The 18,522-nt window shown below is 50.9% G+C and overlaps 1 protein-coding gene across 3 annotated transcripts in view; it reads right to left on the bottom strand.

Annotated features, from left to right (window-relative positions):
- Positions 1 to 13,967: 13,967 nt before the first annotated feature.
- LOC144729266 (uncharacterized) overlaps positions 13,968 to 18,522 on the bottom strand; it is a 31,399-nt gene continuing 26,844 nt past the window's right edge. For all 3 annotated transcript variants that reach the window (XM_078609393.1, XM_078609391.1, XM_078609392.1), the window contains exons 10-14: positions 18,062 to 18,141; positions 17,826 to 17,855; positions 16,329 to 16,493; positions 15,766 to 15,888; positions 13,968 to 15,350 (exon numbers count right to left, since the gene is read on the bottom strand). In XM_078609393.1, coding sequence (XP_078465519.1) covers positions 15,235 to 15,350; positions 15,766 to 15,888; positions 16,329 to 16,493; positions 17,826 to 17,855; positions 18,062 to 18,141 — 514 coding nt within the window. In that variant the 3' untranslated portion in view covers positions 13,968 to 15,234. The remainder of the gene's footprint in view (positions 15,351 to 15,765; positions 15,889 to 16,328; positions 16,494 to 17,825; positions 17,856 to 18,061; positions 18,142 to 18,522) is intronic.

Genomic DNA, 18,522 nt, shown 5'->3' with positions numbered 1-18,522 from the left:
GTACATTTCCACCAATCCTGGTTAGCCTCTATGGAATCTTCGAGACTCCACCGTAGGCTCCCGGGACCATGCCCCTGACTCGTCTCCCCATTGGCTGTGGCTAAAGTCAACAGAACCAATCCTCTACTTACAGCTGTCACCTTTCCATTACGTCAGGGCCACGCCCCTAGGCTTCCCCCCATTGGCTATGGACCAGGACCGGCAGAGCCAATCATCGTGACGAGTTGTGATCCGTCAATGACCTGGATATATCCTCGCATTACATCACCCCCCCCCCCCCCCCGGTGTAAACAGTCAGCCGTCTCGGCTGGGAAAAGGGGTGACAGGCCGAATCCCTTTGAATAAATCTTAGGGCGTCTAAGACGCATTAACAAGGTAAGGGGGAGTAGGCGTCAACGCGCCGAGGAATTTAAAACATTAAAACAACAGACATACATTAGGGCGCCCCTGTAGCGCAGTAACGCCAGGGTGACAGACCGCAAGGCAAGCAGTATTAGCGAAATGGGAGAGACTTCGACCGCGTACGCGACGCCGGACCCTCTCCTCCCTTCGTTTGTGGTTGCCTCGCCGACTGTTCAGCAGGAGGTGGTTGCCGTGGAGAAAAAGAAGAATTTTCGGTTTCCGTTGTATCTGGGACAGGCCCGTTGGAGGTGGAATGTCCGGGGTCTCGTCGTCCTTCAAAACCTGTTCATCTGCGGGGGGTATAACACAGCCCCGCTGGGGATCAATCGGCGAGGCAAGTGGCACATTCGGCACGCCAGACCCCAGCAGGTCAACAAGTGGAGATGAAGGACCAGCACGCGGGTCAATGTAGGGCTTGAGCCGCGACGAATGGACATACCAACGACGTTGGCCGTACTGGATGCGAACACTCTGGGGATTCCGAATGTTCACCAGCCTCACAGGCCCCCGCCAAGGCTTGTGCAGTTTAGGGGACGTACCCACTGGCACCTGAGGGCAATGGAGCCATGCCATATCGCCCACCGACCAAGGCATGTCAGTTCGCGATCGACGCGCATACCTCTCGTTCTTTGCCTGTGTACGGGCCATCGCACATCTGGCAGCCTCTCGCGCCTCCGTAACCCGTTTAAGCGAGTCCCACACGTGGTCAGGCAAGGAAGGGGACAGTTGTTTCCCCGCTGCACCAAGTTGCACATCAATCGGGGGTACATTCTCACGGCCATACATCAGGAAAAATGGTGAATATCCTGTGGACGCGTGCGGAACCATGCGGTATGCCACCAGGACGCCCGGTATGTGCAAGTCCCAATCGGTTTGTTTTTCACTCACCATGTGACAAAGCATGGCCGAAAGGGTGCGGTTAAATCGTTCCACCATGCCATCCGTTTGCGGATGGTAAGGGGAAGTGCGGATTTTCTTTGTACCCAAAGCAGAGCACACGTCTTTGAGCAATTTGGAGGAGAAGTTACGTCCTTGATCTGTGAGCAGCCCTTCGGGTGCTCCTTTATCCATGACGTATCCATTCAAGAAAGCATCGGTGATGGATGAGGCCGTTTGGTCAGGCAAAGGCCAGGCCATAGGCCAGCGAGAAAAATATTCGACCCCGACCAAAAGGTATTTATTTTCCTAGCCGATGGAGGGAACAGGCCTAGGATATCCAGAGCAACCAGCTCATTAATACGAGATACCTCGATCGAATGTAGGGGCGGGATATAATTTTGACGAGGCGGTTTCCGCTTTGCACAATCAATGCATGACCGGATAAAGTTAGTGACATCTGCTGTCATGCCGGGCCAAAAGAAATCCTGCTGCATCGCAGCCAATGTTTTCTGCACGCCGAGGTGCATCAGCTTGTCGGCGTGCAGAGCGCGGACCAGATCGTGGCGAAGGGATGTCGGCACAACCAGGCGTGAACAGTCAGACAATCCATCCGTACACATCAGTAATCCCGCCTGGCCCCAAAACAACTGCCATTTCCATCCCGCCAAATTAGATCTCGGATTCCCGATCAGCTCCCGCAGCGGAGCCAGAGAGGCATCAGCCTCCTGCTCGCGTAGCCACACCGAGTGCGGCAAATGCAGCGTATCGTCGGCGCCAACGTGTACATCCTGGCCTTCATCGTTCGACATCGCCCCCATGACCGGACAGGGCGAGGTAGGCAGCGCCGCACAGCGGTGCGTACCCGTCAGACAGGCGCAGGGAGGAGTCAGGGGCAACCTAGAGAGAGCGTCCGCGTTGCCATGGCGAGTACCCTTGCGGTACGTGATATTGAAGGAAAACTCCTGTAATGATTCCAACCACCGAGCCAATTGACCGGACGGTTGTTCCAATTTCAAAGAATATTGCAAGGCAGCGTGGTCAGTGCGCAAGAGGAATTTCCTTCCATACAGATACGGCCAGTACTAGCGAACAAAATGTACGATTGCTAGCAGTTCCCGTTGCTCACGCAATATCGCGTCTCGGCAGGGGACAGAACCCTGCTGCCATATGCCACCACTCGCTCGACCCCGTCTTTCCGTTGCGACAAAACGGCTCCTATGCCGATATGGCTAGCATCCGTGTCAAGGATGAACGGCTGGGAAAAGTCTGGGTAGTCGAGCGTCGGAGCGGTGGCCAGGTGATCCCGGAGAGATTGAAAAGAGCGCTCCTCTTCCGGGCCCCATTTAAATCTCTGATTTTCCCCGTCAGAACATGCAGCGGCTTAGCCAGCATCGGGAAATTCTTAACAAATCGGCGATAGTAGGATGCGAACCCTATAAACCGCCGTACGTCGCCCACTGAAGTGGGCGTGGGCCACTCTCGGACACACGCCGTTTTCTGAGGGTCCGTGGACACACCGTCAGAGCTGACGATGTGTCCCAAGTAGTGGACGGATCGTTGCAAAAGGTGGCTCTTTTTTGGTTTAAATTTTAGGTCAGCCGAGCACATCCTCTGAAAGACAGTCTCCAGTCATTGGAGGTGTTCTTCGAAGGTGCGGCTGAATACGATGATATTGTCCAAATATATGAGGCACGTTTCCCACTGCAGCCCCGCTAGCACCAGTTCCATCAGGCGTTGGAACATCGCCGGTGCTGCATTCAAGCCCATAGGTAGGCGGTTAAATATTCTTAGGTTTTTTCGGAAAAGTCACGTAGATAAAACAATAAAATTAATAAAAGTTAAATAAAATTTAATCACGACGTTTCGGAGGCAACACAAGCTTCCGTCATCAGGTGGAACCGTCACAGCACGATAGCTGTATCAAGTAAGAGAAATTCCAAGAAAACAGTCCTTGTGTAATGCGGGCATAAATGGGCGGGTCGGATGTGACGATCCGAGAGGGAGGAGTCAGGGTCACGTGGGGGGAGATGTTATAGCGGGGAGACAGGAAGACATCTGGGTCAGTCGGGGGAGTGAAGAGTGGAGACCACATTGGGTGGTCGCCGTGCCTCAGCCTGGTGGCTGAGTGGCTCATGACGGCGCCAGCCAGCGGGGTGGAAGAGAGAGTTGGGGATAGAGACAGAGAGTGGCGAGATCGCCACAGAGGCCACGCAGGGCAGAGGTTGGAGAGTGGCGAGATCGCCACAGAGGCCACGCAGGGCTGAGGTTGGGGAGTGGCGAGATCGCCACACACGCTAAGACTCGGCACCGCCAGCCAGCGGTGACCGAGCACGGAGGAACGGGGAGCAGCGGTGGAGCTGCTGTGAGAGCAGCCGGAGGGCTGCACCAGGGACCTGCAGCGGAGCTGCAGGAACGCGAGAGGCTACGGGAGCGAAGGCAGCTGTGGAGCTGCCAAGCGGGGGAGACTCTGAGCGAGGGCCGTGTGGGACAAGTGTAAGAACCCAAATAAAGGACAACGGAGACAGACCCAGGATCGAGTCCTTTATTACACTTGTATATATACTTTTTGAGGGTGGGAGGAGCCAAGGTAGGCCCTGGATATTATTAATGTGAGGTTCGGTGCGGCTGAAGCATCACGGATTTTATTTACTGTACTGAATCGGACTTGGATCCTACTTTAAGTTTTACCACACATATTTGGCAAATCTAGAATTAATCCCAGCAACGTAACAAAAGTGCTGTTTCATCTACATAACAAAGGCTCAGTCCCATTTACAGCAGCCGCCCTTTACATCAGCCGCACCTTAACAACTCTTAGAACCTCCCAGTTCAACCATTCTACACAACAAAGACTCATTTCTTGGCAGCGTTTTCAGCCGCACCACCTCTACATAACAAAAGGCTCAGTCCCATTTACACGCACCTTTACATCAGCCGCGCCTAGTTTACACAACAAAGGCTCATTCCTAACAGCGTGCTTCAGCCTCACCGAACCTCACATTAATAATATCCAGGGCCTACCTTGGCTCCTCCCATCCTCAACCAGTACATATATATATACAAGGACTGTTTTCTTGGAATTTCTCTTACTTGATACAGCTATCGTGCTGTGACGGTTCCACCTGAAGACAGAAGCTTGTGTTGCCTCCGAAACGTCGTGATTTTATTTTATTTTTATTTTACTTTTATTAATTTACATTTTTTTATCTACGTGACTTTACCGAAAAAACCAAAAAATATGAATCATTGCAGTCACGAAAGCCTCAAATCTAGAATTAGGCGGTTAAACTCAAAGAGCCCATGTGGCGTGCGGAACGCCGTTTTCGGTCTGGACGCGTCGAGGGTAGAGAAAAAATTTGCCCCTGACAAAGCGTCCAACGAGTCGTCCATCCGTGGCAAGGGGTATGCGTCCGCCACGGATATGTTATTCAATCGGCGGAAGTCTACACAAAATGTCGTCCCACCATCCTTTTTCTTATCCAGCACCACCGGCACGCCCCAAGGACTGTTGGACGGCGAAATTATATCGGCCGCCAACATGTCGTCCACCGCGCCACGCACGTGTTCCCTTTCTGCAGGGCTCATGCGATGCGGGTGCATATAAATCGGTCCCGCCGCACCGGTGTGTTGATATGGTGCGACAAGAGCGAGGTATGGCCCAAATCCAAATCTTTTTTACTGAAAACGTCAGCGTACTCCGACAATAATGAATGCAAGGCGCTCCGCTGCATGGCCGACAAAGACGTATTATCCCTGCACAAATCTGCGATCCATCGATCGTCCGAACAATCAGATCGTGGCCCGCCAGCGGCCATTTTTGTGGGTTGTTCACCCTCAAAGCTGGTGAAATCGGTAGTGGCATGAGCCAACACCGAGCCAGCCGGGACGACGACCCGGTCCGGGCCCCCATTTAATACTTGTATAAACGGGGCCTGACCAGGCCGAACGATAGTTTGAGCCTCCACTCGGGAAAAGGATTTTGCCACAGAATTCGACGGGGACAACAGCACACCCGTTGCACCGTCCGCAGCTTCCAATCGCTTCCGGTAACGCAGCGGAATAAGCATTTGTGAGCCTGATGGTACTTCTACCGTGACAGCAACAATTGCATTAACAGCATTTCCTGGGGGCGAACGGCCCAACAGGGACGGCAGGAACGACATTCTACGGCCCCCTGGCATTTCCAAGCAATTTTGGTCGACGAGTATTTTAACGGGCATGCGGCGAAGGAAATCGGTGCCCAATAGGCATGGGACGGCCAATGAATGTGAGATCAAAACTGGTTCCTCCGCGGTGATATTCCCTATAGCAATGCGCACATCTACTCGCCCCAAAATACCCATGCTACCCCCATTTGCAGCAACGCACCCGTCATTAGCCGGTCGGATCCACGACGTAGGAATGGACAGGAGATGAAAAATAACATCGGAAATGAGCAGACGCGCCTGTGTCCACCAAAATACGGACATCGATCCCATCGATGGTACCCCGTACCATCGAGGACCCCGACGCGGCTGCCACCACTCTACGGGCCAATTTCTTCCATTGTAACCGAGTGCAGCATCGACACAGGTGACCCACAATTCCCTTCCGGAGTGCAAACATGCGTGCAAGTGGATGGGTGATGTGTCAAGACCTGTCCGAAATGTGCCGACTTGCCCGAGGGTGCCGTGGATCCGCATCCGGTGGAGGAGATGGAAGTCGGCCCTACGGGAGCTGAGGAGATTGAAGTCGGCAGCGGCAATCCCGGGCGAAATGGCCTCGTCGGCCACACTTAAAACACGTGGCCGCCGCCGCCCGGCGGTCGTTTGCCCCGGTCCCCGCTCGTGGTCGTCCGGCTCCATCACGCTGCTCGCGTGGCCGGCGTTTCGGGACCCAGTGAGGAACAACAGCCATCACCTCGTCGTCGCTGGAGTCGTTGGAGCCGTGGACGACCTGACGTGGAGACCACCCCAACGGTGGCCCGTCTATCTCAGGATCCCCCGTCCATGCAGCCATCTGATCCCAGCTGAGGTTGAACTTGGCGTCCAAGCAGCGCGCCGCCCATCGAGACGTAAGCGGTTCCTGGCCGCACACCGGTAATGAGATGTTAAGTTCCTGGGCTAACTCAATCATTCTGGAAAGGATGAGAGGATCCAGGAGATTGGCTGACGAATCGGGGTAGGCGGCCATGGCAAGCGCTAACAGCGCCCCTCGGTAAGCCAAGGGCGATTCTTCCGCTCCTCGACGACGCTGCATAAATTTCCTGGTAGCCGCCATCGGCGGCTCGTAGAACTCCGCCATTTCCGTGAAAGCGTCACGCAGTGTCTTCTTCTTACTCGCCAGAATGGATCGGAAAACTGCCAAGGAGACATGATCCAACAGCGTGGGCAGAGCCTCCAGCGCCTCTGCCTCCGTCCATCGCACCGACCGAAAGGCTGACTCGAACCGCCATGTGAACACGCTACAGTCGCCCCCGGCGACAAATTCTTTCATTTGAGGAAGGCGATGGCCGCGGTGAATGTCCGAGGCCTCGAGCGTCTCCAATCCCGCTCCCCACGCAGTACGCGGCTCCGTCAAGATGGCGTCCGGCGGCCGCGTGGCAGCAGCCCCGCCCAAGATGGCGTCCGGCGGCCGCGTGGCAGCAGCCCCGCCCAAGATGGCGTCCGGCGGCTACGTTGCAGCAGCCCCGCCCAAGATGGAGGCCTCTCACTCCGTGGCAGGAGTAATGGCGGACGTCGTTTCCCGCTGAAAATCTTGATCATCGGCCCTTGGGTGAATTCCACACGGCCGACCGAGGGCCGCTGATGACGCGACCGCCGTTACAAGATTTAGCAGGATCGCATGGAGCGATTTTATCTGTTCCGCCAGCCGACGCCACCCCTCGTCCGCAGCCGGAGACGTTATTTTGCCGGCCTGTCGGCGATGAGCGGCGTCGGGGAGAGCAGCAGACGGAGGTAGAGGACCCGCAGCTCCCACCAGCTCGTCCTCGTCCGCCTCAACCTCTTCCTCCGACGGAGGGTCCGGTGGGTTTCTCTTCTTGAGGTGCTTGGACATTTTGTAAGAATCGTCCAAACGGTCTCAAGAGACACTTCTGTCACCAATGTAATAAAGGTCGTTGAAGCGACTTCTGAAATCCAGTCTTTATTCGTCTTTCATTACAACACTCCTTCACACTTATCTCGGCCTCGCTGTGCGCTGCGTTGCACCGCTAGTCGAGTAGATAACCTTGTGTTCAATAAACCCTCAGAGCCAGGATGAACGTCCAACTCCAATCGTCATTTATTGATTGTAACAAGGTAAAACTGGTGAGAAACACAGATACAGCACAATGAACAACACAGCATCAGAACATTGTCTTAGATAACAATAGATCCTGGACGGACCAGGCCCCTACATTACCACTGAACAACTAGACAAAGCACAAGCCGGTGTGTTGCATACAGGCACATCGTGTATTCATCCCACTGCACCCCAAATGTACAGCATTACACATAACACTAAACTGTGGATGAGATACTTCGTCATCTTTACTCTCAGGATCGCAACATAGGCACAAGTCTGACTCGACCTACTAAATCACAAGTAACATCCACAATAAGGAAAGTCGCAGGCTTCGTTACTAACTAGGCCTCGTATTTACTACAACAACTTAACGGCACCATAAAGGCATTTACATCACTATAACGGTCATTCCAACATTACAACAGCATTGCCAATATTATAGGAATATAAACAACTTACAGACAATGCTTCTTAAGCTCCCACAATGGACAAGTGCGGCTGTGGTCTCACTGAGATGCGATGCGAGCCGCCATCTTGACTTATCTGTGTAATGGCCGACGCCCGCGTGGTACAGTGGAAATCTAAAATCGTAACTTCCTGGTCACGTGACCAAAATTATCATCAAAAAACAGGAACTTCCTGTGAACGTACGCTCCACATCTGCCGTGAGGCAAGACAACACTGCTGACAGACAGCGTGAGAGGGATAGAAGGAGAGAGACGCGCACAGCCACGTGGCAGCCTGGACCCCCGCTCTCACGTGGCCTCTTCCCTTCGTTAGTTCCAGTTCTGACCACATGTTGTTCGTCTCCACCCCTATTTAATACTCGGGTCACGTGGTACATTTCCACCAATCCTGGTTAGCCTCTATGGAATCTTCCAGACTCCACCGTAGGCTCCCGGGACTACGTCCGTGACTCGTCTCCCCATTGGCTGTGGCTAAAGCCAGCATAACCAATCCTCTACTTACAGCTGTCACCTTTCCATTACGTCAGGCCCACGACCCTAGGCTTCCCCCCATTGGCTATGGACCAGGACCGGCAGAGCCAATCATCGTGACGAGTTGTGATCTGTCAACGACCCGGATATATCCTCACATTACACACACGTAACACAACATACACACACGATTATACACACGCAACTTAACATACACCCACGATTATACACACGCAACTCAACATACACACACGATTATACACACGCAACTCAACATACACACATGATTATACACACGCAACTCAACATACACAGACGGTTATACACACGCAATACAACATACACACGCGCGCTCACAACAAACGGCGTACTCAATATTCTTAATGTCAATGCGAATTTTATTGTCAGTAATAATTATGATTATACAATACGGAAACGTATACAAACACATTTCACTGCGTACTGCGTTCTTAATCCACTTGTGTGTGTGTGAATGCTTCAAATCTGTAACATTTTCCACAAATGCGTATACATGCACGTGTGTAAGAGACGTTTATCGAACATCATCATCACCCTGAAGTTACGTCAGATGACGCACGCGGAAGAGTGGCCATACGTGTGTAACGAGTGCAGAAAGGGCTTCTCGTAGAACTCCCACCTCATGACGCATCGGATGACGTACACTAGGGCGAGAAGCCGTGCCGGTGCGAGGTGTGCATGAAGAGCTTCGCTCAGATTTCCCACCTCAAGAGGCATCGCCTGACGCACACCGGGGAGAGGCCGCTCGTCTGCGAGGAGTGCAGCAGAAGTTTCTGCGGTGCCCTCAATCTGAAGAGGCATCGGGGCACGCACTACGGAGAGAGGCCGCACGCGTGCGAGGAGTGCGCGAGGGGATTTCCACGGATGTCGCATCTAAAGGTGCAACTTTCGGGCGCACACGGGCGACAGGCCGCACATGTGCAAAGAGTGTGGAGACGGCTTCTCTCGCCTCTCCCACTTGAAAACGCAATCCAGGAATATACAACAGAAGAACGACCGCACGAGTGTGGCGAGTGCAAGAAAGACTTCTCGCGAATTTGCACTCTGAAGAGGCACAAGATGACACACACTGGTGAGAGGCCCCTGGTGTGCGTAGAATTCAGAAAGGGCTTTTCTCAGATTTCCCACTTGAAGACTCACCTCAAAACACACCAGCGGCAAAATACTTGAGCGCGTGCACGCAGGCGAGCTCTTCGTGCACCGTCCTTGTTTGAAGACAAATCTTTCGTTTTCGAAAGGCGACTTGAAGCTTGCTCACAATGCGGAGGAGCCGTCACAATCACGCGCAGTGTGCGCCCGGTGTGCGCCTCGCGACTCCTGGGAGTGCCTTGCACCCAGTGCCGGATTAAGCTAGTGCGGGGCCTGTAGCATATGTATTAGAGGGGCCCTAAATGAAAAAAAACCTAAATATTCAAACACAATTTTTTTACTTGCATAGTAAAGTAATTGTATTTTTTAATTTGCTAATCTTAAACACCCAATTGATCATAAAAGTTGAAGGCAGTATAGTACTATAGTAATAGCGCAAGTGCAGAATCACTGAACCGGAATTGATAGCTTTAAATAATTTAGCGCGGGACCCTTGAAAGTGCAGGGCCCGTAGCATAAGCTGCTTGTGCTACTAGGATGATCCGACACTGCTTGCACCCGGCGCCGTCAGTGCCAGCTTTAAAGGGGGGGTCTCAGTTGGCTCACCGGGACGTTCAGAGCAAGGGCCAACGAAGTGAAGTGGTCCAGCCAGGGACGCATTGTGGCGCGCCCACTGGGCGAGGCCGAGGTTGTGGAAGAGGTCGCACGCTGCTCAGCGGAAAGCTCGCGCGTTGGTCGCTCCAATTGGTACCCGTCATCTTATCTCACACAGACTATTGTAATGTTAAGAAGGTGCTAATCAATTTGCAGCATGGTCCAAATGCGGCTGCTAGGGTGTTAACCAGAACACATTTGTCACATCGTATCATGCCCGCTTTGGCGTCCCTACACTGGCTTCCAGTTTCACATAGAATACAGTTTAACATCCTATTGTTAACTTACAAAGCAGTGAACCATCTTGCCCCAGCCTCCATCACTGACATGCTGCGCCCATATGTTCCCTCAAGGTCCCTAAGATCTGGGGGTGCAGATCTTCTCTGTATTCCCAGGTCGAGGTTTCGGTCTATGGGTGACCGAGATTTTTGCCGTGTAGCCCCCAAGCTATGGAACGCTCTTCCACGATGTATCAGGATTTCTGAGTCTGTGGACATTTTATAAATGCGCCTTAAAACCGATGTATATACGCTTACGCTTCCATAACGTTTAGCTAATTTAGTTAATTATTCTTAAATCGTATTATTTTATGCTGAGTGTCTGCTGCTGCTGTGTCCTGTACAGCGCTTTGAGATCCTTGAGGAAAAGCACGATGTAGATGTAATTATTATTATTACTACTACTTGGATGTTTCGTCGTCGAGTGTGGAATTGAATAATGACAGTACGGTAGGCCAATAAAAGCGGACTCGTTTCATATCGTCGCATGCAACGGAATGATTGAACACGCTGGTGAACCACACACACGGGAACAGGGCTGTAATGCAAGCAAAGTCTTTTCATTAATAAAAGCCAGAATACCAGTCATTAATAAGCAACCGCGAACCGTGCAGTGCCCTAGCCACAGCCACCTTGCCCACAGCTCAGTTAGCGGCCATGCGTGGATACACTGACACCGCGAACTGGGTAACACATTATTTATTTCATTTATTGTCCGATTTTTTTTTTCCCATAAGAGAAGTGCTCTTTTGTGGAGTAATGGAGACGTCGCCAATTAACAACACAGTTGGCCTCGTGTTCCACGCAGTGCCGGATTAAGCTAGTGCGGGGCCTATGTTATAAAGGGGCCCTAAATAAAAAAACACTAATTTTAAAATACAAACTTTTAACTTGCATATTAAAGTAAATGTATTTTTCATTTGCTATATCGCCAGCAAATACGACAAATCGCTAACCTTAAACACCCAGTTGTTCATAAAAGTTGGTTCTTTCGGTAACATCACGTAGGTATAAAATTAAATAAATCACGACGTTTCGGGAGCAACACAAGCGTCCGTCATCAGGTGGGAAAACATGGTCTGCTGCAGAGGCAGATTGTTTTAAATTGTTTGAAATGGTTTTAGCCCAAGGGTCATAAAGAAGTGGTCGGGGCTAGTGATGGTAATGTGAGAAATTAGCATGTAAATGTAAGATCGGAGAGCGGCCTCCTCGACGAGGGCACGGAAGTGGCTATGTTAATGTCAGAGATCTGTTCATAAGTCGAGTTGTTCGTAAGTCCAACTTTACTCCCGTCAATTCCAAACACGTTGTACGGCATGTACACTTAACACGGGGAATTGCTTTAAAAGTTGAATAATCTCCTGCAGATGTAGATTCCACTGGTTCTTCATGTTCTGTAGATGTCGATACCACCACCGCCATCTATTGCGCGGCGTTTGAACTTAGGACTCCCGGACAGGCAACTGGAATACGGACAGGTTGTTCGTATCTCTGAAAGTTAGTAATTCGAATGTTCGTAAGTCGAGGAGCCCCTCTATTTATCATTGCACTGCGAGGATCGAATGTCGCTGACGTCTCCTCGCGGCTGTTGCTCACCATTTCAGCACAGCAGCCCCCCAGGCAAAGGGAGACACAGAGGGACATGTCGAACGTACGTAGAGAGAACGGACTGAGACAGAAACACAGGTAGGCAGGCAGGGAGAGAAAGGGAAACAAAGAGACTTGTCATTTTGTTGATAAAAATATACAGTAAAACCTTGGATTGCGAGTAACTTGGTCTGCGAGTGTTTTGCAAGATGAGCAAATTTTTTCAATAAATATTAATTTGATAAATGAGCGAGGTCTTGCAATACGAGCAGTACGTATACGCTTTGTCTGCCTAGCGTCACGTGATCACAACTGATATACGAGTGCTTTGATATACGAGTGCTTTGGATTACAAACACGTGTCCGGAACAAATTATGCTCGCAATCCAAGGTTTTACTGTATTAAGAAATAACTAACCAGCCTAAAAAAAAATTCAGATGAATACCTGATTAAGAGGAGTTTAAGTACCTCGGGGCCTCTTTTGCGAGTGATGGTAAGCGGGAGCAGGCGATCGACCGGTGGATCGGTGTGGCATCCGCAGTGTTGTGGGCGCTGTACCGTTCCGTGGTAGTGAAGCCGGAGCATAGTTCACAAAAAAAGCTCGCGGTTTACAGGTCGATCTACATCCCCACCCTCACCTATGGTCATGAGCTTTGGATGATGACCGAAAGGATGAGATCATGTGTACAAGGGGCCGAAATTAGGTTTCTCCGCAGAGTTGCCGGGCTTCCTCTCCGCAATCGGGTGAGGAGCTCGGTAATCCGGAAGAGCCTCAGAGTTGAGCCGCTGCTCCTCCGAATCGAGAGGAGCCAGTTGAGGTGGTTCGGGCACCTGGTAAGGATGCCCCCTGGTAGGCTCCCCCTGGAACTCTACCGGGCAGCACGTTCCACTGAGCGAAGACCCCGGAGCCGACCCAGGACACGCTGGTGGGACTATGTCGCTCGGCTGGCCTGGGAACGCTGGAGTCTGTCGCCAAGGGAAAGGGAGGTCTGGACCGCCCTACTCAATATGCTGCCACCGCGATCCTCACCAGGACAAGCGGACTGAGAAACGAACCTGATTAGGATTCATAATTAGTTTCTGATCATGTAATGCCAATGTTTTGATATACCCCTCCTGCAAATTAAGTTGTACACTCTGTTCTCCTATAACGCCACGTGTTGTTTTCATAATGCGAATCTGTTCTAACGCGATGAATGTATTAGGGATATTTATGTATATAACGCGGATGTGAATTGGATATCGCGCGATTGAGTAAACAGAACTACGTCGCGCGAATAGGAATAAACGGTCGAACGGCTGCCTCGGCGTAGCATCACACAAGGCGGGATGCTGCTGGATGCTTCTAGATGCTACCCACGTGCCTCAGTCTTTGTTCAGCCTGTGTACACATCTCAAGTGTTATCGCTGTGCTTTACCCGTATTATTTATTTATTATAACGCGATTTTCCCATAACGCAGTGTTCTTCAGGAACGCAACACCTGCCGCGTTATCGGAGAGCAATGTTGAACTTCTTTCGCACTGAACGTAGCCAACTGTGCTCATCGGAGGTACGGCAAAAGTTGTCACGTGGGGGCAAATGATTAGGTTTATGAACAAAACCAGAGGAGAGTTGAAGAGCCCAAGCAAAAATGTGACAACAAATCATCAGCTGTGAGCTCTCCGCCAACGTAGATTGTGTTTCATAAAATTGACCGAATTGAATATTTGATTTTGGAGTAGTGAAGGTGCTGCTATTTTTGGAATCCATCACGCAAATTATACAGCTGATTAAATACATTTCCTAAATAACCAAATAAAACTGCTATCTCTTCAATCATAACACGAACACCGTGTATGCTGCATAAACATTTTTATTTTATGCAATGATAATATACGTACTGCAACTGTACGGTACAACAACAAAGAATGCACACTGTTGGAATTAGCTGCAAAAAACTTCACCTTCTGATCATTATTAGAAGGGAGCAACATCATAGGCAAAACAAACAGCTGTGTGTAGATCAAGAGGAATGCAACTAATTTGCATATCTATGCATTTTTCATGCACAACGTTGCAATTGTATAATACAAAGGAAGCTAATTAAACTGGACACACAAAAGACACAGAGAACCAAACTATTGATTCCGGGATTGAAATGCGATGGCACCACGTCAGATGTGTTTGCAGTTGAAGCCATAACAAACAACGGCCATGCAACAACAATGTGCCTGCCCCTACGTGCAGCTGGAGTCTCGGCCACTCCACTCTCCGACTGGCTGGGCTCTGCTATTACCGGAAGATCCAGCAGGTGGCAGCACTTCCACGTGGCTTGGGCACAGATAGACGATTACTAATAAGTGTTTTTATTAATTTTACCAGGTAAAGGCCCACTGAACTATGTAGCTCTTTTACACAAGCGAACTGCCCACGGATCACAGCTCAACGAAGTGGCTGATCATGTGGAAATGTATAGCAGCCAAATACTCTAAACGCGTGTTTCTCAATGAAAATTAACCCGACCACGGGGAGAAAATTCAAACTCCAAATATACATGCGTCAGAATCGGGATCAAACCTACGACCTCCTGCATACCAGGCGAGGTAGTTAACATTTCGTCACAACATGCAGGCGTGTTCAGACTCCCATTGGCACAGAGAGAACGTGTAGGTGGCGGAGCATTGGCCTGCAGAGGATTAGGCTCTCCACTGCGGCACTGCCTACAGCTTATTACAAAGTAGCTCATGTCATATGACACATCACCGTGGTACGGCCATGCGGGAATGGAGGTGGGACAATAATGTGGCTGTACCGCTGCTTAGTAAAGGGGCCACGCAATGCCATTTGCGGTTTTGGAAAAATAAACAGATGCGCAAGTGAAACATATATTATAATTTTTTTAGAATGAGACAAAGCAGAATAACAATGGAATGAGAATGCAGGAAAGGTCCTCGATAGATTGATACACGGTTCGAAATTCATTACGCTGGACTACAAATGAGTACGTGCGTACCGTTAAAATATATCTTAAGTCAAAGTCGCTGTAGATCAGACGGCACACAGACACGATGTGTACAGACCGTGCCGCGCGTGAAGCTCTCTCGCCCGCTCTCCCACCATCGTCACCAGGAGCCTGGGATGGCGACCCCACACTCGTACCAGTCCGCGTGGTATAGCCCGGACTCAGGCCCCAACACGCCTCGTGTCAGCCTCTGCTGCCTCTTGCTGCGATGGTACCCTGACAGAGCACAATGACGACGATGCGGGGACACCACACACACGCGCGCGTATACGTCACGTTACCGTCGTGTCGCAGGAATGTGAAGGGTGGCGAATGAGTCCGTGGAGTATGGAGGGATACATCATGACAGTGTGAGGTAGGTGAGTCGTGCCCAAGTAAGGCTACCCTGGGCCGAGTTATTGAACAGGAAATCGATAGAAATAATAGCGATTTCAATTCCATGATCAAGCTCGATCCCAAGCTTGACCACAACGATTCACACGCAACCGTTCATGGAATCGACGCTGTCCATTGGCTGATCATTGCTCCCCATTTGGCTGCGTTGGGCTCACGCGCGAACAATCCCTCCAGATTTAACGGGGCCCACTCTATTGCGCTCCGGCGCCTTGGCGAGGCCTCCCCATGCACTCACCGTCTATGCTTGCGAGGTTATCCAGTGGCTGCAATGGTCCCGTTTTCCCATCCCACGGGGAGTCCACAAACTCGCAGTGGTCCTCACCACGTCCGTCAGCATCTCCCAAGGCATAAAACGTGCCTGGGTCACGAAACACAGCACACGGGGGTTCATCATCATTATTATTATTGCCCTTAATGTGGCTGTCTAGCCCTGTGGTCAGATTGCATTCCTCCTAAGGTGGAAAAAAAAGTTTGCGTTCCGAGAGCTGTGTTCAGCGGGGAGGGTCTTGGCAACACTTGCAGTTCCTACGATCATGATTTGGGTTTGATCGAATGCCCTTACCATTCGGGCATCCCCAGTGGCAGCTGTCCCTGTGCAGCAAAAGGTGACTCAGCACCTGGACTGTAAGCGAGCTTTAGTCTGTCAGTCGGGGGGCAGCGGTAGCCGTGTATAATCCCGATTGAGTAATTGAATACAGATGGCAGCTGTGGTTGCAGTGCATAGGTCACTGCGATGGGGACTGCCTGATGGGACTGGGACTGCTATGGGGGCTGAGTGACCGAGTGATCCGTGGTTACCCCGGAGGTCTTCCCCCAGGTAGATCTTGTAGCGGAGGGAGTTGCACAGCGACACGCCCACGAGCTTGTTCTGCAGTGTGCGCTTCACGTAGCGCTTCCCGACGCAGGCGCTGGGTGCGCCGGGATCCGCATGGAATGCAAATGGGGTCCACACGGATGACACTCCTGCACGCGTACACAACGGATATAGCAAACAGGGGCCAGCATGTTTCATGCACAGTGATGCACACAGCAGCAGCTGCAAAAGCAGCAGAAGCAAAGCCACGCTCTGCCTTGTTAAAACTCATTCGCCCCCCCCCCAACCACGGCAGAGTGGTTATATCTCACTCTGTAGTCGGTGATCTCAAGAGTGAAAATATCTCCACGTTCAAGCGAGTGTGTTGGAGGGGGGGGGGCGTCTTCCCTGGCCACGCCGAGGCTGCGGAGGGAATTGCACAATGCCACGGTGGCAATCGCGGCGTGTCGACATTTCAAATTATGGGCCAACAGGCAGCCAACCCCCAGCCTGTTTGGGATTTTAAGTCTTCTCACAGCTGTTCCTGTGTGAGCCCGTCGACACTGCCAAGTAGGCAACCTTTCTCAATCACAGCGGGCGGCTACCGACAAGCACGAGGCACAGGCTGCCTTCTGAACTGGAGACTGTCCAGCCAAAACTTAGACAATGCACACACACAAACTTGTTGAAGGATAATGACCTCACCAGCTTTCATTTCATTACGGCTAAAAACAATGTTTTGGGCCTTAAAATACAAAAAATGTCCAATGGCGCGCACACTGGCGTAACTATGCACATCCCAATAATATGTTTTGGTGAAATAACACAGGCCAAGCTGGGACGTGCCGAGCAGAGCAACCAACACGACCCCAACACAAAGATCAATAAAGGCCAGAGCCGTCCATAGGGGGGTGCGGAGCCAGGGGCAAACCACGCTGTGTGGGCTACCCCCCCCCCCGCCCAAATCCCGCTGCCCCCTCACGCCTTCAAACTAAATGGGAACTATCACATTTGACACCGTGATGAGCCCCCCAACGCGTGGGGCCCGGTGCGGTCGCCCCGAACCTCCGTACCCTAGGGACAGCTCTGCCGAATGCGCTCGTGATACGCACACAAACATGAAGCCCGTTAACTGTTATTTACATCAGAAGGTGATGTATGCTGAACTTCTTTCACACCATGCGTAGCCAACCGTGCTCATCGGAGGTCCACGATAACTCGACATAATCTACGTACAAATTGAACAACACGACGGAGAAGGCAGCGTCCACTCATGGCTTCTCCCGCCCCCATAGCGGAGGCACCAATTTGCGAGTCTGTTACCATCTCACTGGTATTTTTCCAGCAAAAAGTAATATGGACTAAAATAACTAATACCAAGACAGAGCCTGCACGGTGGAGTGCTCCGTGCTGCGAAGGTAAAGTGCAGTAGCAGCAGCACCGCTTCGTAACTAGATTAACGCAAATTTACACGAATGCTATTTTAAAAAACATCACCTTACCTGCAGATTTGTCAGTAACTTCCTTGCTCTCTGCAAATAAAAAATATATCACTTTGGTGGTATAGAGTTTAGCAAACGTGGGTTTAAGCGACAGAATATATTGATTGGCAAGGCTTTGCAATGTAGAGACTTGGCAGTCCACTCTGAGGCAAATAAACATCACGCTTTGTTAAATGATCCCTAAGGCTAAAGTCATTGAAGTGTGATGCAGTCAATTTTCCCGTCATGTTAATTACCTGATCCGGTGACAAACGTCACAATATTCGAGGAGGCCTCAGGCTTTGATTGGCTGTCGATTTTAACTTTGAAGAAGTATCTGAAATAAAATGCAGCGTTAAGAGTGAATTGAACGTTACCAACGTGCGGCATGCCATTGACCCAACACATCTGTTTTTCAAGGGAAAGCCGAGGAAAATGTACACCTGAAAGGACGTACGCAGTATACATTGAGCGAAATTGGATAAATATCACGTCTGCTTCACTGCCGTAAGTTTGCCGTTGTAATATCTGAACGGATTGTAACACCGCAGGATCGTGAGAGGTGGCGGCAGCTTGCGGAGGCCTTCGTCCAGCAGTGGATTGACCATAGCCGATGATGAGGATGTGATACACTTTCAGTAATGTGAAAGCGTGATTTTTTTTTTATTAAAGGCGTTGGTACTCGTAGAGTTTTGTTCCCTCGAATGGAGGCAGTTCC

Source organism: Lampetra planeri, chromosome 32 (assembly GCF_965212315.1).
Source record: "Lampetra planeri chromosome 32, kcLamPlan1.2.h2, whole genome shotgun sequence".
NCBI classification, from domain to species: Eukaryota; Metazoa; Chordata; class Hyperoartia; order Petromyzontiformes; family Petromyzontidae; genus Lampetra; species Lampetra planeri.
Note: the sequence above shows the minus strand (reverse complement) of the source record. Positions and strands in the feature narration are given on the sequence as shown.